This window comes from Spodoptera frugiperda, chromosome 31, assembly GCF_023101765.2.
Source record: "Spodoptera frugiperda isolate SF20-4 chromosome 31, AGI-APGP_CSIRO_Sfru_2.0, whole genome shotgun sequence".
NCBI lineage: Eukaryota > Metazoa > Arthropoda > Insecta > Lepidoptera > Noctuidae > Spodoptera > Spodoptera frugiperda.
In genome coordinates, this window is record NC_064242.1 from 12,221,464 (window position 1) to 12,247,732 (window position 26,269).

General features: G+C 36.0%; 4 protein-coding genes across 11 annotated transcripts in view; 1 reads left to right on the forward strand and 3 right to left on the reverse strand.

The window, feature by feature from the left end:
• Positions 1-912: 912 nt before the first annotated feature.
• On the reverse strand, positions 913-2,951 carry LOC118276168 (protein PBDC1). The gene is made up of 3 exons (XM_035594389.2): positions 2,750-2,951; positions 2,411-2,509; positions 913-2,159 (listed from the first exon to the last, which is right to left on the reverse strand). The coding sequence occupies exons 1-3, from the start codon at positions 2,750-2,752 to the stop codon at positions 1,770-1,772; spliced, it is 492 nt and encodes a 163-aa protein (XP_035450282.1). The 5' UTR covers positions 2,753-2,951; the 3' UTR covers positions 913-1,769.
• Positions 2,952-3,752: 801 nt separating this feature from the next.
• Positions 3,753-18,845, forward strand: LOC118276143 (protein piccolo). 7 transcript variants are annotated; one of them, XM_035594343.2, is made up of 9 exons: positions 3,753-4,091; positions 4,306-5,566; positions 10,607-10,722; positions 10,973-11,139; positions 11,681-11,851; positions 12,333-12,442; positions 12,865-13,041; positions 15,425-15,545; positions 15,908-18,845. In XM_035594343.2, exons 2-9 carry the CDS (start codon positions 4,346-4,348, stop codon positions 15,994-15,996), a joined length of 2,172 nt encoding a protein of 723 aa, XP_035450236.2. In that variant the 5' UTR covers positions 3,753-4,091; positions 4,306-4,345; the 3' UTR covers positions 15,997-18,845. The 7 variants fall into 7 exon arrangements, with proteins under 7 accessions (XP_035450236.2, XP_050563381.1, XP_035450238.2 ...); XM_050707424.1 differs by having other exon boundaries at positions 3,754-4,091; positions 15,425-15,551; XM_035594345.2 differs by having other exon boundaries at positions 3,754-4,091; positions 12,865-13,011.
• Positions 18,846-19,534: 689 nt separating this feature from the next.
• Positions 19,535-21,633, reverse strand: LOC118276147 (ribosomal oxygenase 1). Its single transcript, XM_035594354.2, has one exon. The coding sequence runs from the start codon at positions 21,363-21,365 to the stop codon at positions 19,563-19,565; it is 1,803 nt and encodes a 600-aa protein (XP_035450247.2). The 5' UTR covers positions 21,366-21,633; the 3' UTR covers positions 19,535-19,562.
• Positions 21,634-22,323: 690 nt separating this feature from the next.
• Positions 22,324-26,269, reverse strand: part of LOC118276158 (potassium channel subfamily K member 1) — a 95,745-nt gene continuing 91,799 nt past the window's right edge. For both annotated transcript variants that reach the window (XM_035594371.2, XM_035594370.2), the window contains 3 exons: positions 25,618-25,827; positions 25,079-25,267; positions 22,324-24,481 (listed from right to left, as the gene is read on the reverse strand). In XM_035594371.2, coding sequence (XP_035450264.1) covers positions 24,180-24,481; positions 25,079-25,267; positions 25,618-25,827 — 701 coding nt within the window. In that variant the 3' untranslated portion in view covers positions 22,324-24,179. The remainder of the gene's footprint in view (positions 24,482-25,078; positions 25,268-25,617; positions 25,828-26,269) is intronic.

The following is a 26,269-nucleotide window of genomic DNA, read 5'->3' on the forward strand; positions in this document are numbered from 1 at the left end:
GTGTATTGTAGCTAGGAACAAAGAATACTTACTAAGACTGCGCTGTTGCATGGTAAGCTAGGCGACTGGGTGTCGTACAACATATAGCGAGTTTGATTCCCGCACAGAGCAACTCTGTGTGATCCACAAATTTTTGTTCCGGGTCTGGGTGTCGTATATGTGAACTTGTATGTTTGTAAACGTACCCACGATACGGGAGAAAATTTTAGTGTGGGGCAAAAAACCAAGACTGAATAATCATATTTTTTTAAAACGACTAAACCTATCTCTCACTAGCGTTAAACGGCCTGAAAGGTGCACGTTCTCTGTACAACCTCTTTTTACGAGTTGAGATTGCAGTTACAATTAAAGGGGATGACCGGTGAGCCTATCGCCTGTCGCCGCGTATACCAGCCATACTGTTGAAATGATTATGAATCCGAAACCTTTTACTCGGTCAGCAGTCACAATAAATTGACGAACGAATGTCGAAAAATCTATTTGCACAAGATACTCGACGTAGGAACTGAGAATCGAAGTACCCAGCACCACTAAACTAAATAAAACCTGACTGACAGACAGCTCAACTGCTATTCGTTATTTGAATGGGCCGCACGAAGTATCAGCAGGGTGGATAAGTAACAACGTTGCTTCATATCGTCAGATAGTGATGAGAACTGCGACGGAATCGAATAATTCCTTTCGTGGTCGACAACGCATTCGTGGTACATCTAATGTAATTTCCGGTGACTGCTTACCATCAAGCTTGATGGTGAACCAAATCTCTCGCCTTGGGTGAGGCGGTAGGGAGTGTCAGACTCTTACAAAAAACCACCCTGTTCCTTCTCCTGCTTTGAGCCGGAGCCCCGGTAACCTGTTACGTTGTCCGCAGCTCCTTGCTAGTATTGCCACTGATGTAAATAAAACTACACATTTTATAATTACGATAGTATATAAATTTTAATATAAAAAATGTATGAGCAATAGAGCACCTCATTCATTTTTCAATTAAGACAATCACAACTTACTAATCGGTAGGTGTACATTTTTACAAAAACAAGTTTCAATATAACAGAAAGGCCCGCCTTTAATCTTATTTTGTAGACATTAAAAGTTGTTTTTGTAAAAATATTTAAAATCTAAACATGCACAAAGTTAGGTAAATGTATTACTGATTATGTTATTCTATGCATATTGCATACTGTTTAAATTGAGAAGCAGGCAAAATTGATTACAATATTATAGTCACTTGTGGGACGGTGGCTAATATATCTAGAGCTAGTCTATTTGGCCAGTATTTATGTAAGTGTATTAAGAGAGAGTACATGCTACATGAATATTGATCATTATTTTGAGAATGCTTAGGTTTCAAAAATTAGGCTAGTTTATACAAGAAGAGTTACCAGTCATGACAGAATCAACTACACAGAATATAAATTACATATTACTTCTTACAAAAAGTATACGAGTAGCTGCTAAGTTAGTTAGTTAGTATAAAGGAAAATGTTACATTCAGTATACAAATGATCAAATTAGTTCCTCACAAGAGATAGTTCACAAAGACATTCTCTCAGATTTTATTGCCATTACTATTAAAAATATACAAATAATTTTACTTCAATTAATGCATAAATATCACAAGTCTTCGATTCCTACAGAGTAGGCATTAATATTAATTCTCATCACTCCCAAATGGGCAGTATACAGTTACTGCCTTTTTCGATTACAAATTATTTAAAAACAAACTTTCCTTGTCAAAACTAGCCTGTATGCTGTAATGTGTATATTTTTTATGTGGCAATCTTGCTGGAGTGTTCTTGAGCCTCTATGTTTGGTTTTGCCATACATTTGAATCTTTTCTTTACTTCATTGTTCAGGTTCTCTCGATTTCTTGCAATTTCTATGGCATAGAACTGCACTCTAGGAACAAGCATTGTATTCATTTCAGAGTAATCTCCTTTGGCATCAGCTCTCATGAGAGTGCCGAAGCTGTAGTCTTCCACAATATTTTTGAACTTTTCACAAAATATTCTCCACTTGGCTTTGTTTGTGCTGTTCTTAATTTCGTTTTCATTGACATAAGAGACATCCATGTCGGGGAAGTCTTGCTTGAAGTGTGTGTAAATCAGATCATCATTTGGAGTCAACTGCAGCCATCTGGTGTCCACTGAACAGAGCATCTGAAAATAGGTGAAGGAAAAGTTATTCATTGAGTAACTACAGGTGAATTGTGTAAATAAAATTAATGGAAGTTGGTATATAATTACACAGAGTACTTCTATAACTACATAGAGTTCTTCAACTTGATAAGAAAGGATGATTTTGTTTCTCTTTACTTAGAAGGAAATATTCATATTGGAAATCTATTTCAGTTGCTAGCTTTCTAACTAAATACAGGTCACACTACTAATAAAATAAATAAAGTACTAACGTTGAAGTATATGTCACTGTGCTCCATAGCTTTCGCAGCCCATAACCGCTCCAAAGTTTCATCATTGCCGAACTCTTCAGCAGGTCGCGACAGAACATCCTGAAACAACGAACATTGTACTTTCACAAACCTCTCACAGCGCTTCAATTTAGTCGATATTTTTAATACCACACGTTGTAGAATACCTTTAAATACCCACTCGATAAAAGTACAAAGCTGTACAATCATCAATTTAAATGATAAGCTTGCAAAAAACACAAAATGTGTCTTTTCACCGCAACCTAAGTTTTTTCGAATAACTAAACGGATACGAACAAATACATTGCACCACACACTTACCATATTGGATTATTTTTCGAGTTACTTGTATTTTATAATAATTTCTGTCACAAAACTACAAATCAATTCAATTTAAATTGATTTTCATAAATAATGCACATGGGACAATGAAAGAAATTAAAAATGTCTGGGCACGTTCCATTCCACCATAACTTTGACATTAAAAAGTTGACATGTTGAGCATGACTAGATTGTGCCACTATGCGCTTATGCGTTATGCTTAGGAATAACAAATTAATTGTGCAAATGCATTTACGTTAGGCCAAAAATAAAGGAAAATAAGTAGCTTCATATTAAATCACTTATTAAACTTCCTAAATGTATCCTGAGTTAATACGATTAATTTACCTGCGACTTCATTCGCCCATATACATTCAGTTCTTAGTTCCAAATAAAGATTGCTAAAAAGAACTTATTATGTAAATTTGCACATTTTCAGCCGTATTATGGAAATATATACTTTTTTTCATATTATTAAATGCCTCACAAATATAATAGGCCGTTTCTATGCAACTCCTATGGCCATTCCCATAGGTTCTAGATGAAAAATACTTCTTGTTTCGTCTGGTTTGCTAATATTATATAAAAAATACCCAAGCCAAATAACAAGAAAATAAATTAGGATCTTATTTTAGTTGGTTTAAAAATATATTTAATAATAATATAAACGACGACCGACGATGATAAAACATTATAAAGTGGATTTAAAAGTTTTGTTTAACGTTATAATTAAATGTAAATCCTTGATATCATTGTATAAACTTAAGTTTTAAATAATTAAAAAAGACATTACCTACTTTGAGCAAAAATAATAAAACAACGTTTAGAAAAAAACCGTTTTTCAAACTTTTGGTACCAAAAAATTTTAAAACAATAATTAAAATTTTACGAACGTATCCAAACGCGACATTAACAAAACTGAGACCGGTTTATGGAAATCACGTATAACAGAAAGAGATAGCATGATCGTAAAAATTCGTTTAGGCTTCGTTTCGTCACGGGATTTCATTGGACGAGAGTACAAGAGGGTGGCGCATGCGCGTTATGCCGACGCCATCTCTGCAACTACTGTGCCTATTATGTACTTGGTCTAAAGTAAAGTGAATGCTAATTCGTGGTAAAAAGTGTGAATAAATCATGGAATTACATATTCGCGAGTGAGATCAAGTGTATGTTCATAGTGATTGAAAAAGACAGTGACATCACGGAGACTTCGGTAACGGCGGGTCATATCTTGCGGAAGTTTCTTGACTGTAGCAACGCATATTTTTTGCGGCTATCTCTGCCGCGGGCTGCCACACAGGACTTATTTCATGGGCTGCTCTCGATTTAACAGCTAGTGGTAACTTCTCAACAATATCTATTGACCGTTCATTAGCGCCACACGTAGAAAGCGGACTCGCTAGGCGGGCAGATCGGTCCCCGTCCCCGCGTTCTTACGCGCGTACTGCATATACGTTTATTATGTATGAATTATTGTTGTGGGTCAAAGACATCGCGGTGTGTTAACCTACTACGAAAACAGTGTTATAAACCCGGTTAACTTTGTGTTTCAGCTTGTGTACGGCCAGGAGGCGAGTTTTAGACGCGTTTGAAATGAATTCTGCTTTAAAGCCGGTGCTGCCCCAGCCGGGAGTGCCGCAGCCGGGCGGACAGGCGAGCCCCGCGAAGGGGAACGTGGCCACTGCGAACCACACCGTAGGGCACCCGCAGGGCGCTCAGAACTCGCTGCACCACCCCGGCAACAACCTCGTCGGCCAGAACCTGACGCACCACGCGCCCGCGCCTCAACTGCCTCACGCGCCGCCCCCCATGGCGCCGGTGTCTGCCAACATGGCGCAAATGGCACAGAATATGAGTCACCATGGCAACCTCTCACATGTCACCCAGAACTCCGTCGGCCCCTCTAATTTGGCCGCCAGCCCCACTAAAAGCGGGAATCCAGTCACTCCTCTCAGTCTCGTCCAGGACAAGGCTCTTGCTCTCACCATAACTCCTGAGAAGACTGAACCAGATTCTACTGGACATGCCAATGGCACTATTGACTCACCCAAGTCTGGTGCAAATGCTCCAGCTCCATTGAAACCACAGAACCCTGAGTCTAACAAAGACAAACAAGATATCGCTAAGACTTCACCAAGTACACCAAAACCACCTGAAAAGCCCTCAAGTTCACCAAGTACACCACAAAAATCTGACACTGCTACCCCTGCCAGTACTGATGGTCCAGCACAACCCAAAGTGGCAACAGCTAATGAGCCTTCAGAGAAGTCTCCATCAAAGCCATCAGAGTTAAAACCAGCCCCAGCTGCAGATGTTGCACCAACACAAAGTGATAGTAAGCCGGTCCCAGAGTCTGCCAATGACAATCAAGTGCAAGAGAAGGCACCAACTCCTGTGAAAAAAGACCCTCCAGCAGCTGAAAGTCCAAAAGTGGAACCTGTGCCTGAAGCAAAGCCAGAAGAAAAAAAAGAGGAAGTCAAAGTGGAGCAGAAGCCAGCAGATTCTGCTGAAGATAAGAAGGAAGAGGTAGCAGCTGACAAACCAGAGAAATCTGAATCTCCTAAGAAGGAGGAGGTGGTTGACAAAGTACAAGAGAAGGTTGAGGAGAAAGCTGAGGAAAAGAAACCCGAAGCTAAACCTGCCAAAGCTGACTCTAAGCCAAAGTCAACAATGAAGTTGGCAACAGTGACACCACCAATGCGCAAGAGGAGGCAGGCCTCTCCCAGCAAGTCTAATGAGGGGTCTACACCAGCCAAGAAGCCTGCAGAGGGAGAGAGCACTCCAGACACAAGAATGAAAAGGAATAGGACTAAGGTTGGTACTTGTTTCACATTACTTATTTAATGCTAAGTCTAAACTGTTTATGTTATGTGTCTGTGTTGGTTGACAACAGTGATAATTGATATGTTATTGTTGTTAACATTTCATTATTTCTTTGTTGGAAGAAGATAATAATTACAAACACAAAAACAAACTATCAAACATCATATTTTGGATGCTAAACTAAACTGTTTATTTTACTGAACATTCAATATACTACTACATAATATTTACAACTAAACTAGAAAGCCTAAAAACTAAACCAAACTTAACAAAATTACTTCTTTTCTATTACTTCTACTATCAAAGGTCTTTAAACTCAACTTTTGCAAAAATGTAATTTATACTAAACTATTTTTAAAATAAAGATATATACAAAGTAAAATAAATAACTATTTATAAAACAAAATAAATACATATATTAAATATTTTCGATGAAGGTCTTTAAACTTAACTTTTGCATAAATTTTGTTTATTCTATTAGTTACTATTTTTACAAAATCTTTAAACCTTTTGCTCTAGTTAGTCAACATTTCTATATTTATCTGTGAATTATATCTACCTATAGGTCTAAAAAAATATAGGTAACTATTACTAGTACTTACTAAATGTATTTATATGTCAATAAGATCAAGTATTTAGTTAGCAATAGCTTTTAAAGATAGCCTAGTAAGATAACTGGGCTATGAAGACTCATATAAGGGACATTTGATGATAAAAATCAATAATATTTAATTTCTTTTTTGCTTATTCTTAATCTTTATTTAATTGCTTACTAATGGATATAAAACAAGCATAATTAATAAAATTGTTCTAATAGTAATAGTTTTTGACTATACTGAAAGGCATCATAATTATTTATTTTGTCATAAATTATCCCAGCTTTGACGAAAAATAGTTAGTTCAAGTGTGCAAGTTAGCTATACTATTTTGTAAAGTTCCTGTAATACATTTTTAACTTAAACTCATTGAAATAGAGTTGAAAATGTATAAGAAAACATTTTAGGGAAGCTTTATATGCTGGAATATGTTTGTATTTCTTGGCGCCAAATTCAAAGTAAAAGTACATTTCGGAATTTTCATAAAGTAAAAATTAAAAAGTAATTTGCCAACTTTGAACTTTACTTACATTAAAATTATTGTTTACACATTTCAAAACCAAATCTAGATAGGTAGTATAGGTATGTTTGTAATGACGCAGCTGCGATTACGTAATACCTAACTTCGTCAAACACAATAAAAAAAACATTATTTACCTAACGATCATAAAATTCTTCATTTCAATTTCAACCCTTTGGTAAGAGTTTTCATTGTAAATTGAACTTAATTGGCGTGCAATGTAGTTCAGTTTAGCTAAGCGGAACAAGTTGTTCTCATTACGTCGCGTCGGTTGTTTACCGGCTCGTCCAAGCAACCGGAAGTGCTTATACAATGTCTATAACACTTGTCTACATTTGAAATTGGAGAAAAACCGTTTATTTTTTTTTCTATTGTTTTGTAGAGGTTTTTCAACTTTCATCTTTTTTTCTTAATTCCGGTTTTGACTGAGTGCCAGTATTTTTAAGGATGGCAATTAATTCTTTAGTAGTATATTTTTAAAGTGAATCCAGGTTTTGTTTGTTGAATAAATTACGAGACACTAGGTGTACTGAATATTAATAATACTAAACATTACTAATTATTAAATCCGGTCCACTAATGGCAATCCATTAACATCGTATTATTATATTCATAGATACCTCTAAATCTAAAATCTATTTCTATAATAAATGCGCTAAAATATCGCTCAATTTGCATTATTTGAACACACTATGCGATGTCCTAGTTTTCATTGCAAAAATTAAACCAGTATCCAATGAATTTATTAACTTTACTATTTAACTTGCTAACAATCAAGTTTAGTACCTACTTGAATTACTTGAATTTATGATTTGTAAGTTATTCATAATCATAATCTAGAATTCTATCTCATTTATTGGTTTAGTTAGTTGTTTAAACACAGCATTAGTTAGTATGACTAGGTGCAATGACATCAATTTTTGATCTCACTTACGATCTTAGAAGGCATTTTGCTTTATCCTTACTTAGATCAAAATATCAGTCCTTACTTAGTTAATTCCCTCATAAGTATTATGAAGATAAGTTTTAAGGGAATTTTAAAGTATTTTTCTAAATATGTATAGTCAGCCAAGCTACTTAGTGTACAGAAGAGTGTGAGCAAATACGTCATTTCTATTTCAATTCGATATATCTCCGCAAATATTTGTTTCCATAATAAAATAAAAGAAGGGCCTAATGTTTTAAAATAATCAATGCACTACTATGTTTCTGTACTATGCTGAATCAGTATTTATATTTTATACCTGCATACCAAACAGTTTGGCTGACAATGCAACATTATAGTCATACATTAATATCATATTTTGTCAGTAATCAATCTTTCTTGTTTCGATTCAATCGGTGTGGTCCCATCAAAATAATTACCGATATTGTTTCACTTAGCAGCGCATGGCTGCGCATAAGCCCCGCTCATTACACTAAGATCGTCGTAATCTTTTCACGTTAAAGTGTCGCTTACATCCATAAACATTTACTTCATTAACTTGAAACCTTTGAATGAATACTCGATCGTTATTGTGCTCTATGGTGCAACATAGACAGGTTTAAGGGCTCAGCTATATTTCCGCATAGACTACACAACTTAAACAGATTTTTTTTCTTCAAGCTATGGTGTTTGCAAGGACAGAGAGAGAGATAGAGAGCTTATTTTTCTTTAATTTATTTGCAATGTGTATAAAAAATCTTAATTTTCTTTCATTAAAAATGTTTTCAGATGTTCACGTAACAAATGCAAATTAGCTTCGTTATCACGAAAAAAAAACAACAAAAATAAACAATAGTTTTTTCGTACAAATCTTAGTGCTAAACATTTTTGCAACGTGAAACAGCCTTGAGTAGAGTCTAAAGCGTAAAAAAATAATCCAATAGTTACAAATACTACCTAATTCGATAGTAACCTTAATAGTAAAGCCTAACTTTAATTCGTATGAACTAGTTCCTATAAAACTGTGTGAATAGGTCACTTAGGTAAATCAATATACACAAACAAAGGTTTTCTAAACAACAACAGAGTGACGTCATCCCTAGCAACAAGTTGATGTAACCGTATAGTACGAGCTTTCCTTGGTATCGCGCTAAATAATCTGTTTCTACTGTCAACTATTCATAATACCGTGATATGGGTTGAATAGGGACGGTTATGCATTCAACAATAGATTGCTGTTTTGAAAAAGTGCTTTCTCTGACTTTTTTTGATAGTTTGAAGTCAGGTTATGGGACTAGGTAATTTAATGTTATAATACAATTGAACTACAACGAGTAGTTTGATTTGATAAAAAGTAATTGATTTTTATAAATTGCCCATTCCACCATTCACGCCCATTTCTGGTGTCGCGGGTACCCTTGGGCGGCGCTGATCGCTTACTATCACTTGCTCGTTTGCCACCTATTCGATAAAAAAAAACTTAGTTTTGTCCAAATTTTTATCTACTCTTTGGACCCTATTTTATCAGGATACCATGGTTGTTGGCTACACAACTACACATCAAGCTAAGCTATACAATACTAGTATAAACTGACCGTCGTATGTGCGGAAATATCATACACGACGAGACCATGATAAACTGGTTTTGTATAGGTCGATGTGTAGCAATTAAATAAGGATCTTAGGTACTGGGTAATATATTCCATAACGGAACTTAATTTAAATGAAAGCTATTTCAAAATTTTACTCAAATCAGGCTTAACATAGTACTTACGTATGTCTACGATTCAGTGGGACAGGTAGGACATTACAGAATGTAAGTGCCATTACAGATTTATTACGTGATAAACTTTAATGATTTACACATGCCTCGGATTTTGTGGCCACCTTCGACGCTATACGGAGTTGTATATTTCTGCAATGGCTGAAAATTCGACGAAAGTAACCGAAAACTTTAGTTTTTTTAAATCTTTCTACCATACTTAGAAACATTTAATAATTACTTAAACTATTCTCAGTAATAATTTTGTTCCGAAAACAATTGCTAAGGACTGGATTTAGCAATCTTTAAATGACTAGTACGGCAATTAGTCTTTAAATTAATGGTTTCGCGCCAATAACATAACTTCGTTTTGATGTTCTTCGATCTCTACATATAACTTTTTAGACTCATAAATATTTACAATTGCATAATACATGTATTTTCTTTTCTATTAGACCAATTGGACTATACAAATTAGTGTTTTATAAAGGACAAATTGCAATGCATCCAAATAAAAATTAAAGCTTTTACTACACACAGTAACATAGTTCAAAAAACTACTATTTATGTTAGAATGCAATAAAACTAGAATCAATAACAAACTTAGTATGAAATGTAGGGCATATCATTGGCATTACACTATACCTAGAATAAAGTAGGTTACAGGGCAGTGAACATCCAATGAAGGTGAATAGTAATTGCACTTCGCTTATTAACTGTCGATTCTGTATGATAGAAGCAAATTACTGAGTCTACTAGCAAATGTATTGGTTTTTGAAGAAAAAATATACTAAACAAGATTGGTTGACAACAAAACATTAAGCCTTTCACTTATTAAAATAAGTTAACTTAAACTTACACAATTGATAAAAAAATAATGGTCCAGAAAGCTAAGTTAATGCTTTATGACATTCTCTACCAGCCAAACTTAGGATCAAGTATAAAAATCAGTGTTATTCCTTCAAACAGGATACTTTAGTCCAATGCTTACACTTAAAGTAACTAAATTACGTAAAATACAATAGTTATAATTACTATTGCTTCATTGAAGTTACAATGTCCTCATTATAACTACATTTAATTGTCACAATACTCTTCCAACACTGAATAGGTACTGTAAAAACAATATTAATAAAGGAAACTAAACATAATCTCATCCGGACTTGTGGTTAGACTAGACCGGACTTCAGAATGGCGGGTTTATAACTAATGTTCTATTATTTTCCAGGTGCAGCTATACCAGTCTCCGACTCCTGAGTTGGCGATGGCCACCAAGCTTTCTGCTTCAGCTGGCCGCTCCACGCCGACTAAACCCAATGATGATAAACTTATCGTCTTTTACAAGTAAGTAGTTCATTCTAGAATTTCAAAATCGAAATAAAAGAAAAATCGACTGAGTTAAAAGCTATTCAATTATTCATCAATCACATTTTTTTTTCTGGGAGAAATTAAATTCGAGGCTTTTGTGTGTGCAAAAGCTCATTTCAGGCTTAGTTTGTCATAGTGACGTGATCACCACGTCGTTCAATGTGTTAACAACTAGTGAGATGTTAATCATCAAATCACAAAATAATGTATCTTTTACAATCAACAGGAATGAATACTTAGCAGTACGTAACGCTGAAGGGGGCTTCTACGTGTGCCAAGCAATGCAAAACGTGTACCGTACCACACGCAAGATCAAGATCCGCTGGCTGTCACAGGACAAGACCGCGGACCCGGCGGGCGAGACATACAAGCCTGACTTTTATGATGTCACAGGTACATAACTTGTATACATACATACGTAACCTCACGGATGTCTTCTATGGGGTATGCAAAGACAATGGAACGCCAATTGTTACGATTCTTATACACCTCTTTCGCTTCATCAACAGTTAGTAGATAAAAAAGAAAAGTAGATAATTAGTATGAACAAATAATTAATTATTGTCTTTCATGGCTTACTCACGTATCTTACTGTTTGACTAGGTAATTTGAAAAGTCTCAATGCAGTCTTGGGACTCATATTTATAAGCAGTGACACACAAGTGCAAAATCACATTATTGGGTGCAGGCAAACAATAGCATGAAGAGCAATCGCAACAAACAATACTCTGGTGTCTACCACAGTCCGGTGTCCCTTACAGGTGTTGATTTGTTGAGGGTGGTAAAAATCCCACATTACCTATCTTCTTTTATCCCCAGAAAGCTAGGCGCCTGTTGAAGGTTTCCCACCGTCATCAAAAAAAAGGTGTCTACCACAGTATAGTTGACATTATATTTTGATGGAATTGCTGGCTAATGTATGTCCCCCCCGTAGACATGGAGTGCGTGCTGACGACGCTGTCGCTGACCCGCGGCGGCGGCGGCACGCAGGTGCTGCGCGCGGCGGAGGCGGCCCGCGCGCGCTCCATCCTCACGCGCGCGCTGCACGCCGAGGCCACCGGCGCCACCACCACGCCCGCGCTCACCGAGGAACACCCCGACGGATGTGAGCCACATACCAGCTTATTCTCACTACCTAGAACATCTATATACAGCTAGTAGTAACAGTCCATTAATTGATCAATTTACTGACTACCATTATCCACAATGTCCAGTGTCAATCCGAACTTAGCTGGGTATCATTATTTTCCATAAACTGTTAATAGTCCTGGAGTGAACTGACATGGGCAATTAACCTCGAAATGTTGATATGGAATGCAGTGTTATTTGCTAAAGGTTCTTAATTTCAGATTGTAGGAATGTTAGCATCAGACTATCTGCTGTATTCTATACTCTAATCTGCTGTATTTGATTATTACATTAACTATTCCTTAGTAATGATATGGTTCCGAAAAGAATTTCTAAGGACTGGGTTAAGTAACCATTGTCAATGACTCTGAATACGGTAGAATTTCTCTAAGAACTGCCTTACATATGCACATTTCGTCCGAATTATTTTATGTAAATTAAATGCCTATTATTTACAGTGGACCTCTCATTATACAAAGACGAATCGCAACTAGAGAAAAAGGGCCGCAAACGCAACAGTTCAAAATCATCGCCGAGAGCCAAACTCGACAACTCTAATGATACAGAGGTGAGAATCATTTCAAGTCTATGTAGATCCACTTTGGTATCTACTATCAAAATATTTTATAATAACTATCGTGAGACATACTAAATTAACTAAAAATCACGGTTTACTCAAGTAAATTAATAGATAAAAGCTCTACAAGTTTCGAGTCGCAGAGGGATTCTTCATCATAAGCAACGTGCCCAGACGCGGCGACGTCAACGACATGATTTTTAGTTAATTCATCGAAATATTGTTTTCAAAGACATATGCCATTCTGTTCAGCATAAGATAATATTTTAGAGTTCGAAATATTTTGTAAAGATATTTCTTATAAGTTTCCCCTTTCTTTTGGCAGTAAAACCATTCTGTACTGTTTTTAGAATAACTTTACCAATATGTAATCATACCTAATGCCATTGTAACTTTGTTGTGCGTTGTTCCAGGACTCGGCGACGCCCGTGAAACGCGCGCGGACAACGCCAAAGCGCAGTCCAAAAAGCGCTCGCAAAACAAAAGCACAAACAAAATCACAAACAAACAATAAGAGAAAATCGTCAGGTAGTACGCCCACTGTGGCGACCACTAGCAAGGTAGGCATAGTACAACGGATATATAGAAATGTACGTATCCGCAATCACCAGTCATTTACATTCATGTTCGAGAGTGAGTAAGAGTGCTGTGGTGTGCGTCGCTCTCGCTCGCACAGCGTGAGTGCGAGCGAGATGCCGACATGTCTGCTGGGGTCAAAAACTACTAGACATTCCCTTCACAAAAACTCTTTTAACAAACAAACTGCTTCAGTAACCATTCTAGAGTCTTTATGTGTAAAGATATGCTATAATTATATAAAATAGTAATATAAAGTTAGCATATTGGCACAGGAACCCCGGCAGACTGCACAGTATGTGTTGTGTTAAGAAAGTATTAGTTAGAGAGAGTTGTGTTAAATTGGAGATTTCGGAGATATTGATGGAGTATATTTTGTATCGGTTATTATAATATGCATGCGTTAATAATGTCTACTTTATTCGCCATAGAATTGTATTTGTCAAAGTTGTTGATAGTGTCAGTTTCTTAAAAATATGTTCCATTAATGTAGGACTAACATTCATAGTATTTTGGACCCTATTTCTATATTCGTAAAAACTCTTTTATATTTTAACTTAAATATTATTCTATAATATGAATTAAATTCCAATTTTAAATAGAAATCCCCATTGCTCCATACAACAATTATTTACATTTCAAATTGCAGTATTTGCAAAAAGTTCCTTTTACTTTATTTACCAACTTTACAAAAAATCAAGGAGTATGTATTCCAATAACTTTGACAGATCAACTATGGGATATTGTATGATGCAAGTTATAAATTACAGTGTACAGTGGTCAGCATTATTTTGGGTAAAGGTATTAATTTATTTTCGTTATTCATACGTCATTCCATGCACTCAGGTCCATTAACTTATGTTACGAACTAGCTAGTCATTTAAATGTAGGATATTTAGGAATTAATCATCAAAATCGGAATTAATTTTGTTTAAAAAAATACTACTAAAATGAGATAATACAACTTTGATAGAAGTTAGAATATAACAATGCCTGAATTGAATTATACTTACTAAATAAAAGAACCTTTTCAACAAATTAAATTAAATAGGCTAGTTTCCTACTAGCCAAACTCAATATTTTGAGAGTGTGATTATTTTTGAATATTTTATTATATTGAAAAGTCTAAATTATTTATTGTTTACTGAGGGAACCACCCAATTGTAGGGAAGTGCAATAAACTAAACAAATATCAACTTAACTTATCTAAATCTTTAAAAAAGATCAAGTAAATAACTTTATGTATGTGATGTAGTACTTATAAGTAGATGTTTATTAACATAGGATTTTAATGTTTAGTATAATTACTCTTAAATGCTGACTTAAAGGAAGGTGTAGTTTTTAATGAGGTGTTTGGTGATTGCATGGTGTCTACTGCGTGATGAAATAAATAAACTCAAACACTATGTTTACAAGGTGTTACGGGAACCTTATTACTATCTCTAATATTAATTTGCGTTAAAAACTACGTATTTTAATTGAAATAAAATATAAATTAATTATTATGTTTACGGCTTATTCATGTAACTGATTGACGAGGAACTCGACGAGTTTCAAGCCATGCTAGGCTCATATTTAGCAGCATTATTCCTCTAAAATAAAAATAATTATAGTATGTAAAACCATTCAACTTCTTGCTAGTGATGGCTGATTCCAAAAAAAATGTTTTCTTAGGTTTGAAAAACCTGTTGCCATTTCATTTATTTTGGTCTAAAGAAACCAAGATCTTAGTGTGTATAATTGTATATATAGAGTATTTTATATACCCTTTCTGTAACACCTTGTAGGATACATAGTTGAATATAAAATATTTTATTCCTAAAACTATAACAGTCTCGGTATACTGGGTGTTATTAACTTAGGTATATTTAGAAAGAGGATTTTGAATGGTATAGAAAGGTGATACATATAGCTTTATAATTCTTCCTCTTGTATGTAAATCTATATTAAAACTATCCTGCAGTTTAAAAAATATAGAAAGAAAATTGGATAAGCATGCATTAGTATCAAAATTCTAGTATTTTCTTAATAAAGATATAAATTAAATAAACTCCTAAGTATATCATCGTATCCACTCATATTCATTCATTTCATCGCTTGCTTTTGTGTTCCAAATTATGTTTATGTTCCAATTATTTTAATTTCCTCTACTTTAGCCTCTTTTCTTCTATAATTTGCAATTTTTCAATTTATTAGCATGCGCGTGTTGCATGGAATTAATTCTGTATATGTTTAAAATTTAATTATTTATTAACTAAAAGTGAGTATTTGAAAAAATGGTAAATGTTAATGGAAAGTAAGTTGTTTTAATAAGTAAATGTATGAAACAGAAGTATAGATTTGTCCCTCACGTTTTTAACATATTTTCTTAATACTAAATGTTTGTAATTTCATCAGACCGCTACAGCAGTAAGTGAGAAGTCTAAAGCGAAGAGTACACCGGCCAAGCGGACGCCAGCTAAACAGAAAGCGGAGACGCCAGTCGCCACACCCACGCGCAAAGGCAGGAGAGCAGCCGGTAAAGGTAACCATTTGTAATCATGTAGTTGCTCAAGAACTAAAAAAGTGTTGCCAAAGTGTTGTTTGTTAAAAAGCTTTCTATTCTGAGGTATGAAGGAAAAATCATAGTCTATAATCACTAACCAATCATTAATGTCTAAAGCTGTATAATGTGTATAGTAGCAGTTTTAAACATATTATACTTTGTTAATGTACTTTTACGGCCGAAATTGATAACAAATCTCGATACAAAATCGAGATAACAATGCGAAGTTTTTGGTCATCGATGTTTGACATCACTTACATATTTTGGTTATTAATTTCTGTCGCAAGTGAATCTTACTCTTACACCGTGTATAACTGTAGTACCATCCATTCCAGAAGCGAAAGCGTCGCCGATAGTCCCCACGCCGTCCACATCGACGGGTAAGACCACTCGCACGCCGAGGAAACCGCCCGCGAAGAAATAATACTTGTGCACCACAGTCGTGTGCCGACAGTTCTCTAATGAACGAACTCTATGACCAAGTACGTATGTTATGTACTGTTAAGTGTCTTAACGTTAATATTAGGTTCCACGGGCCGATATTTGGAATTCGTCAAGGATTGGATAATGGATGGTCTGTTCTTATTTTGTTACGCTCGATTTGGAATTTGGTTAGTGGGTTAGTTGAACATTAGAGTTTTTATTTAATGTTCGTTAACATTTTAATATTATATAACAGATGACTCGGTTGGCAGCGGAAAATCCACCAATCGGTCTTCTTCTGTTGATAAGCAATGCTTAGTGAACTAGGGAGGTGCAAAAGCAAACTATCGAGACAGTTTTTTGTCTCTTTTATTAATTAAAGTATAAATAAAATAATTGTCAATTTATCAACAATGCATAATGCAATGAATGTATAAACTTAATTCATTTCCCAACTTCCATCTCCAGCGCGAATGAGTTGTATCTTTCATTAGATATATTTATTGTGGATCACTTCTGTCTGCATAATCATGGTTTATTGTAATTTTATATTTTGCTGGAATCTGGTATGATGTTTACTTACTAAACATATTTCTTTATATTATGAAATGAAGTACATTGTTATAACAAATAGCACAATTTGTGTATTTTTGCTTTCAATACATCTATTGATAAGTTACTTGGTTATAAGATTTTAAATAAAGCGCAATGTTTTGGGTTCTGAAGTTTTTGTGGCAACGAAATTATCTTTATGTGGTCACACCGCGACGGTGTCCGTCATATTTGGCGGGAAATTGATGTTGAATGTGTTTTAAAATAGGAACATTTTATGTAAGAACCCAGTCTGTGTTGCCATGTTGGGTTATAATATATCTAACTTGTTTTATATGAAAACTTTCTGATGTTTGAAACCTGAAGCAATAATGGAATTTTGTGCGAACTTACACTACATGAATATGGACTCGCATATTGTGGCGTTTTCAAATTGACAAAAATAATGAATGTTTTCATAGCAATATTTTGCTGATTTTGAGAGATTAGATATAGAATAATGTTCTACCTCGGAATTCGATATATTTAGGGCATTTTAAAAGAAAGGATTTTTATATTAATTCAAATTTTAGATGAATTATAAGAGTTGGTCGTGTAGTGTAAGGTGGCGATAGAGTAATAGTGAAAGTTGACATCACATTGTATTGATATTGTACGGTATATTGGTAAGGAGAGTGGAGAGCGAATTAACAGGTTAATATAGTTTTACTAACGCGAACTAACTACTATATGTAAGAAACTTCGTTCTTTGTAAATATTTACATTTAAGGAAATGTTAACAACTTCATTTCTAGGGGATAGCTACATTTAATGTTCGCAGTATAAGTATTACATTTTCAACTTATTATACTAAACTTTTAACATTATTGTATTGACAGAATATAATTATTAATTACACCGTTGTTGTCGTTGTACAGTTTGTAGTAGCATAGCCAAGCAATAGCAATTATTACGTACCATGTCTCCGTATAGCGTAAAGTCACTGTTTTGTTAATTATGAGGGAAATTAGTTTCCCATGTCATTAAAGTTTCCTTTTATCAAAACAGATTTTATACATTTTTGTAGAACAATTAATTTATTTTGATTTCTTTGTTTAGTTTCAACAAAAAACTTACATAGTGTTATGAATATAACAGGAACAATCAGTGACTTTACGCGTTACGAGAACGATATTTTAAAATCTATAAAATGGGACGATGCGTGTAAATGTAGTTAATCCCTAACCAGGTTGCGGTTGACGAGACGTGGAGGCGGTCCGCCTCGACAATTAGGCAATAGATTTAGAAGTTTCTTTTATTAAATAAGATTAGGCTAAAAATTCTAAAGTTTGCGTAGAATTGAATTAGGTATTGCGTCGAAATCTTGTATATCAGTACAAAAGAATTTAAAATTTATCAGATAATGTTTTATCATTGGACGTTTTGCTTCACATAAAAATATATTTTGATATGATCAGTGTTTATTTTTGAATTAAGATATAGAAAGTGTCCTGTCGCGGTTTGTGGGACTGGGAACTAACCTGTCACATGTTTCCAACTCGTCATGTAGAAGAAATTTGAAAAATGTCTTCGTCCTAGTTCTATGATTTACTGTTTGGACCAAGCTATTCATTGTGAAATTGTGATTCAGATTGTAACATGTACAGTTGTATACCAAATGTTATAAATTAATCACTGCCTGTACAAGAGGAACTAAAGTGTCTAGTAGATAAATGAAATATATTTAGCAGTCACAACAGTTGTCATGTAGGTCGCTCGCTCGCTCGCTCAGTCGCTCGGTCGGCAGCCCCAAGTACTTAGCTTGCTGGAGACTAGCTCTCATCGACACGTTGACACGATAGTACACAGGTTTGAGCCGATTCTACTTTTGTTACTTACACGACTTAAGATTGTTTATACATTAGCGGTGAGGTCCCCGTATATTTTTTGTTAAATTGTTTTCCATTTTACCTTTACGTTGTTATCAATAACTGTGCTCGTCTAGAGCGTGAGAGTGTGTGTGAACATTAGGAAATCTTAAGTACCTAAATTTTAGGTGGTATTTTTAAATAGGTTAATTTCTTGAAGAGAAAAGAATAAGCTTAGAGTATAAATTATTGTGTGTGTATTTTCTGTTTATAACGTGTACCTACTTGAGTGGAACGAATGTTTGCGACATTGTCATGGCACTCTGGTACAATAGTTGTAAAACATAATTTTAGCGTTTTATACAAAAAAGATATCAGTTCGAGAGTACTATTGTAACAGAAAGTCCACAAATTTATATGCAATTTAAAATAAATATAATGATTTAAGAAAGCTGAGTGTTTTATTGCAATCACAATCTTATGCTATTTGGATTCCATGATGTTTTCATAACTACACTAAACTGCTAGACTGATTAAGGCCGGGACTCCACCAAAGCAGAGATGTGTGCGGTGTGCTGTGTGCTGTGCGAGAAGAGATGTTTTTCAGCTCGCGGGACTCCACCAAAGCGGAGATGTGTGCGGTGTGCTGTGTGCTGTGCGAGAAGAGATGTTTTTCAGCGTTCAGACGTTGAAAAATACAAACTGCTCGCGCGCACGGTACTAGCAAGATGGCCGGCCGGCGCGCGCGCGGGGTTCTGCGGGTTGCTAGCGGGCGAGAGGGGGGAGGGTGACATCGCTCACTGCACGCCGCTCACATCTCTCGTCTCCACTGCGCGTCGTCCGCGCACAGCTCACATCTCCGCTTCCATCGCGACATACAAATATTACACATCTCCGCACAGCGATCTCCACTGAAGCTGAGCGGAGAGGAGACGTGTCAATAACTCAATTCTATTGGTTGTTTAAAAAACATCTCCTCTCCGCTCGTCTCGTCTCCGCTTTGGTGGAGTCCCGGCCTAAAGCTACTGTAATCTTACACATCATTCTTTAATAATTATCAAGGCATTGAAGAAATTGCAACACTACTACTTATAATCAGTGGATTACATAGTTGCAGTATGATAAATAAAACAAAACAGATACATAATCAATAAAAGGTACATTTTATTTAATCTTCTACTTCTTCCATTGGATATTCAGTCATTATTATTCCTCTACTCCACAGAGCATCAGCTAAACTAAGCTTATCAGGTTCAGAAGGCAACTCAAGACTTTCCACACTAATATACTCTGGATATGCTTCTATCAATGCTTCTATTGCAGGGGCCATTTCATCCTCAAGTTCAATGTAAGGCAACTCATTTCCATGGTATTCTAATGAGTTTTCTACACTGTAGTATACTTTGATTCTATCTTCGGACACCATTCTAATAACATTCTTACGTAGCAATCTTATCCTAGTGTCTGGACTAATTTCCACTCTCCTTGTAACAACACCATTCTCTACCATCACATCAGTGTCTCCAAACACTGTCACCCAAGTCTCTGGGTCATTCAGCACGGGTGGCAGGGCAGCATGCAGGAAACTCTTATGCATTTGATCTACTCCATCATCAATTGGCAAACATCTCTTAACTTTCTCAAAGAGACTCAATATTACTTTAGTTATTTCTTGTCTCCGAGGTGTCTTTGAATCAGAGTGGACTAGACCAAAGTGATCATAAATGTCAAAAGGAAGGCCTCTCCTCAGGTCAACATTTTCATTGATTGCCGTTTGCAGTGCAGCTGGTATTATCAACTCCAGCAGATCTCCCCAAGAATGTTTCTGATACATACTGATGGTGACATGCAGAGAATGTTCACCTTCTATTGTCACCCCCTGGTGGATGTAGCCACGTGGGAAGTAAAGCATGTCTCCTGCTTCTAAAGTAACTTCCATTATTGGTTTGCCTATTTCTTTCTGATCAAAGTTTTTGGATGAAACACGAGGAAGCACCTCACTTTCATTTAATGGTTTGTAAATCCTCCAATGTTTCTTACCTTCAGTTTGTAATATGAATGCTTCTATATCATCATAATGTGGTGCAAACCCTTGGCTATCAGGTGGTGTAAGGTAGGCATTGGCTCCAACAAAGGAATTGAAGAATTCCTGCATAGTTGCATTAATCAAATGTAATTTAGGAATATAAGTTTGTGGATTGAGTAATCTAATGCTACATCCATTTAAGTAGAAGTCCCACACTAAGTGTGGATGTGCCCGCCCTTCTGGATTGTGTGTTTCTCGTTTTCCATCAATATATGAAGTAATGTCTATATTTTTAGTAAACTGTATGTGCTCATTGCGCATCATATCATCAATAGCTGGTGTGGTCAATATATCTTTGTAGTAATTGGATTTTCCTCTGGCTATGTGTAATGGCTTTTTCTCCCAAATATTGTTGAAGAACTCATCAGTGTCGTAGGGTGCGATCATCCACTGGAATACTTTGAGTCCTTCTTCCACGCTGTCTGTCAGTACGGGTTTGAACTCTTCACATTCAGTGTCACCAGAATTTTCAATCACTTCCACTTCACCTGAGGAATCATCTTCAGGTTTAGGTGTTGTTTCGATGACTGGCCTCATTAGAAGTACGGGCGGTTCATCGTCCTGGTCACTAGCTGCACTGCTTTGGTTCAGCACATCTTTCTTTACGTTTCTTGTTTGGTTTGGTTTCTTATCATCCCGATTTTTCTTCTTCTTATGCAGCTTCTTCTTCGTGATGCTTTTAACCTCTTTGGATTTCTTTTGCTTCTTCTTAAGTTTTTGTGCGAGTTCCATCTGTCTTTTCTCATTAGTTAGGTGTGGTGGCAATGGTTTCGGCGAAATTGGTTGACTTTGTATTCCTGATTTGTTCCTTTTCTTTTGTTTCTTTGCTTTGTTTGAAGAAGTATTCGCTTTATACATAGCGAAGGCGGAGACTGGAGAATCCATGTTTAGTTATAAATAAATAAAGTAATCGCACACGTGATGGTTAATTCCCCGCAACAGGTTTATAAGTAAGTCTCCAGTAACTAACTAAAAGCACACAGCGATTATCTTAAGAAAAGCACTGGGTAAGTATACACAATTCTGCAGGCAAATTCTACACCATTTTAAAGAACATATTATAATATACAGTTATATAGTTAGTCGCCCGGCCTGCATGTAATCAATATGAAACATTGAGGTTATGTTATTGACGTTTTGAATTGTACGTTTCATATCACGCAATAATTTTCACGTTTCAATATCACAGAAAAAAAAATCGCTGGAAACAGAACGATGTTGGGGAATGTAGTAGTCTATAAAACCGAGAGAAAAGTTTGATGGTGATAGTGAAATGAATGATGGATTGATGAATTTGGAATTCATCAAAATTGCGATTTTATAAATAGGCCCGTTACGAGCTGCGAGCCTAGATCACTACCATTACTTATAACAAATTGGTTTTTAGAGCGGCCAGTGTAGATCTAAGAGGATTTGAATCGTTACTTGTAGGCTATTCGTCAACTATCCTATAAAAAAAAATCATTAAAATCATATTTTTGTTTTAAAAATGGGCCCATCGTAAGCCAAGGTAGCTCCCACCTTACATCCAGACTCTTACTGACTAAAAACCACCGGGTTCTTTCTCCTGCTTTGAGTCGGAGCCTCGGTAACCTTTTACGTTGTCCGCAGCTCCGGATCAGGCATCGGCCCTACTGGGCCCCATCTGTTGTGGTCTGGTTCTTTTAATGAACTGCGTTGCATCCTAATGCCGTATTGGCTCACGATTACGTTGCGATTTTTTGAGTCCTTGTGGTTTACTGCTCAAGCAGGGGACTGTTGTAGTATCCAACAATGTAGTAGGTTCCAGGGCCTAGGTTGCGTAGGTGGTAGGTTGAGGTAGGACAAATATCAAACAACAATATTACTTTTTTCAAGCAGATTTATTTACGAATTGATACAGTTGTGTTCTATAATGCGGATATCCATTGAAGGCATTTTGTGTTATTTCTACGCACTACTCGCTATTTCCTATAAGATCTGATACAGTTTTTATGAAGTTTTACGAACACAGAGTACAATAACATGCTTAGTTTCATAGTTACTTAGTTATATATTATTCTAACAATCAATATATTTTGTTTGATACTTTGTATAATATTAGATAGTATATATTTCCTAAGTGATGTAGTGCTAAAGGCTCCCTGTAAATAATTTTCTTAAAAATAAAATTTATAAATGATTTAGAATTTCGTACGCGGGAGAAATAAAGGTAAACAGTGTACTATTTGGAGTAGCAAAATAATTTGTGTATGACCTATTATATTGGTACATAACTATGTATTTATATTTTAATCTTTTCATAAGTTTGATTATATTGTCATTGATTGCAATTCGATTCAAAAATTTTAAAGTAACTTTAAATATAAAGCAAGTTGACTCAAATTATAAAATTGAGAAAAACATGTCACAGCCACACAGTTCTTTAGAAATAAAAAAAGTAAAAAAGTGTGGACTACTAATAGCAATGAAACATTTTTCTATGTTGCAACATTCACTAAACTAGAATATTTAATACACAAATCTAAACACTTATAATTTTGAATATTGATTTTACAATAATTATAATTTAATTTTTTGCACTACCATCCTAGATAATAAAATTTATTTATTTTCCGAGAACATTTTATGTTGAGAGTTAATATAGATTGATTTTTTTAATATCTATAGATATTATAATAATATAAATATTTAATATTTTAAATCCAATGAATCTACTAAGTTATTGGTCATCTATCACACATAATTGATACGTCAAATTTTATATCTATGCGTATTTATATTTATATAAGTAGCATAATTATATGATTAGCACGTGTAATGACGATATTTTAATATTTTGAAAGGGACAATAGAGAATTTTCACAATAGTTGATCCTTCTTTATATAAAAAACTCAAAGGTGGTAGTTACGATGAGGTTTGTCATTATTTTTTTGATATGGCAAGGATAATTTAAATTGCTGAACTGTTACCGTTCAATAAGTAAGTGATATGCTGTAGATTTTTTTATATTTTGAAAATAGATATATTATGGATTTAGAAAAATTCTTATATTTTAGGGTTTTAAAACGTATACATATAGAAGGACATGTTGTTAGTCAGTCTGTTTAGATACTACATTGTTTACGTCATCGTTTTTGTCGTTACAGTTCGCAAGGTATGTTCGCAATTTTGTAAGTACAAAACTCTTAAAAATGAATTAGAAAAGTTTGAAAATTTGAAAAACCTCTCAGTCTTATTATCGCAGCTTTTACCAGCAGACATTGTTACATTCTCTTTTTAAAGACTAAAATAAAAATAAAACACGCATTTTAGGACGGTAGTCGACGCAGGGATCGAAATAAGATAGGTAGGTAAATAGTTACACCAATTAAAGTTTCTGACAATTAACTTAACAATAAACATTAAACAACGAACTTATAATTAACTTAATTACAGTAAAGATAACTACTTAACTACTACCGCGCCTGTTCATCATATTTTTTAAATTTTCATTCCATCTTCAAGGAATTTTGACATGAGCAAACGTCGAATAGTAACGCCGGCTGCTATTTCTCGGACCAGCGACAATGTAGAACGAGCGTCAACGTTCGAAACCGTTTTATTTGAAAAAATAATAAGAAGAGTTTGGGTAAATATGTTCGTTCCACATTGTTCCATCCAATAGCACCAACTAGCCAACGAGATGACGACCGAGATTGTGTGGGGAAGCAGATTGTTTAGTGTACTCGTATGTCGCGGGCGTGCACGGGCGTGGTGTCCTCGGGACTGGGGCTGTCGTCGAGGTGTGGTCGGATGTGGACGACGGAGCGGCGCTGGTCGTGGTGGTTGTAGTCATCCCGCATCACCAGACCACCAATCCCATACCCAGGTCCCATCACTCCGGAGCCGCTGAGCCTCATCTTCTCCGGGTCATCGTCGAGCTTCACGGATGAGAACACCGTGCTCAGGTTCAGTTGCGGGATGTCGTAGAACACCGTCAGCGTCAGCATCAGGAATGTCAGGCCGATCAGAAGGTAGCCTGGAACAAGACATTTTTCATATAAAAATTAAGACCTTGTAGACGTTGTGTAACTATTTTCAAGGCTAGTTTAACCTAATCGCATTTAAATTAATGATTAGTTATCTATAATTTAATCTGACGCATGGAAGGGCAATTGTCAGTATACACTACATACAATCGGTAAGTATTTAAATTAGATATTCATAGGTAATTGTAGCTACTTAGGAGTTTAAAGATTCGACTGTTTAAAAGCTAAGCCCTTTCGCGTACGGCATCGTATCGTAATCGTAAACATATCGTTACAACGTTCGAAATCGGAGTGACAATTACGACGCCATTTGAATTTAAGTACCAGCTTAGGCACTCGTCTTGCTCTCATCCTACGCGCGTATTACAATAAGTAGGTACGGATCATGTTTGTAGGGGTTAACGACAGGTTACCGGGGCTCCGGCTCAAAGCAGGTGTAGGAACGGGGTGGTTTTTAGTCAGTAAGAGTCTGACACTCCCTCCCGCCTCACCCAACGCACCGAAGACATTTGATGATTTTCCCCATTTGAAAAAAGGGGTTAACGACCCCGTACAATAATGTTGCCAATCTAAAAAAATAAACTTACAAGTGGTAGCAACTTTGTAGAGAGGTCGGTAGGGTTGTCCGGGGGAGTCGCCAGGGATGTAGTCGCCCAGTCCGATGGTGGTGAGCGATATGAAGCAGTAGTAGAACGAGTCTAGGAAGTCCCAGTCCGGCTCCACGTACGCAAACACACACGCTGGTACCACCAGGAAGAATAGCACGAGAGTTGTCACTGTGGAGAAAGGAAATAATAAATAAATAACTCATCTTTGTTTTTGCTAGAATAAATAGGGTATAATCAAGACATATGTACTAAAACAGATGGAGGTAGCTCAATCAATTTTATTCAATTCTTTGTCGCACCCTGACTTTTTCAATGACGACATATTTAACGATGACTTTCTTTTACAACATCTTTAAGAAGACATGCAATACACGCATTCAACAGTTTCATTCAAAACTTTGTCTTAACACATTAAACGCCATAGGGAGGCAAAAGTGACCGGTGCTAGCGGAGAATTTGCCTTAAACAGATTTTTGTTGGCAGTCCACGTCTTAATAAAGAAAAAATTAAAATCTTACCAATAATCATGAGATGCACTAAACGTATAGTGAAGGGCCGGTACAAATGTCCTAGCGCAGCATTGAGAGAGCGTAGTAAGGCAGTTGCTGGCAGAAGCAGGCGCTCCACCAACGCCGACAGCAGCACCAACGTCAGGGGTATACCGAGCAGCGCGTACATCATGCAGAACAGCTTGCCAGGCTTCGAGAGCGGAGTCACGTGGCCGTAGCCTGGAATAAAGGAGAGGCATGTTTAGAACATATTATGTACTTCTTAGGCTGTAGCTATAGGAGCCATGTTATTTCTTTGGATTTTAAATAAATTGTGAGATTTGTAAGTGAGCTTACCGGAGGCTCAATTATCCCCAATCTTCAAATCCTTAGGGCTCTCGCCCATGGCGACATTTTGTAGCGATGTTGTCGCATTTCTGCATAGATACGGTCGCAAAATGCAAATAAAAGTAGCATCGTTAAAAGAAATGCTGTTGCGGATACACTAAACGCGCGACAGCAACACTACAAAAAGTCGTCGTGGGCTAGGGCCCTTAGGATTAGGATTTTGCTTTTTAGGGGATAGCCCCCAAAAGGTCGGCAACATACTTGAAACGCAGTTGTCCATGACCATTAACACATTGAACGCCGTGATGGTCGCCGGTGACCGACGATAGCGGGG

Bases quoted from the DNA above. Each gene is read 5' to 3' on its own strand.
- LOC118276168 (XM_035594389.2), bottom strand. The intron at 2,160-2,410 runs GTTAGTACTTTA...ACCTATTTTCAG, and splicing joins ACAGTGACATATACTTCAAC to ATGCTCTGTTCAGTGGACAC.
- LOC118276143 (XM_050707424.1), top strand. From the start codon at position 4,346: ATGAATTCTGCTTTAAAGCCGGTGCTGCCCCAGCCGGGAGTGCCGCAG. The intron at 10,723-10,972 runs GTAAGTAGTTCA...TACAATCAACAG, and splicing joins AAACTTATCGTCTTTTACAA to GAATGAATACTTAGCAGTAC. The intron at 11,852-12,332 runs GTGAGCCACATA...TATTATTTACAG, and splicing joins CGAGGAACACCCCGACGGAT to TGGACCTCTCATTATACAAA.
- LOC118276147 (XM_035594354.2), bottom strand. From the start codon at position 21,365: ATGGATTCTCCAGTCTCCGCCTTCGCTATGTATAAAGCGAATACTTCT.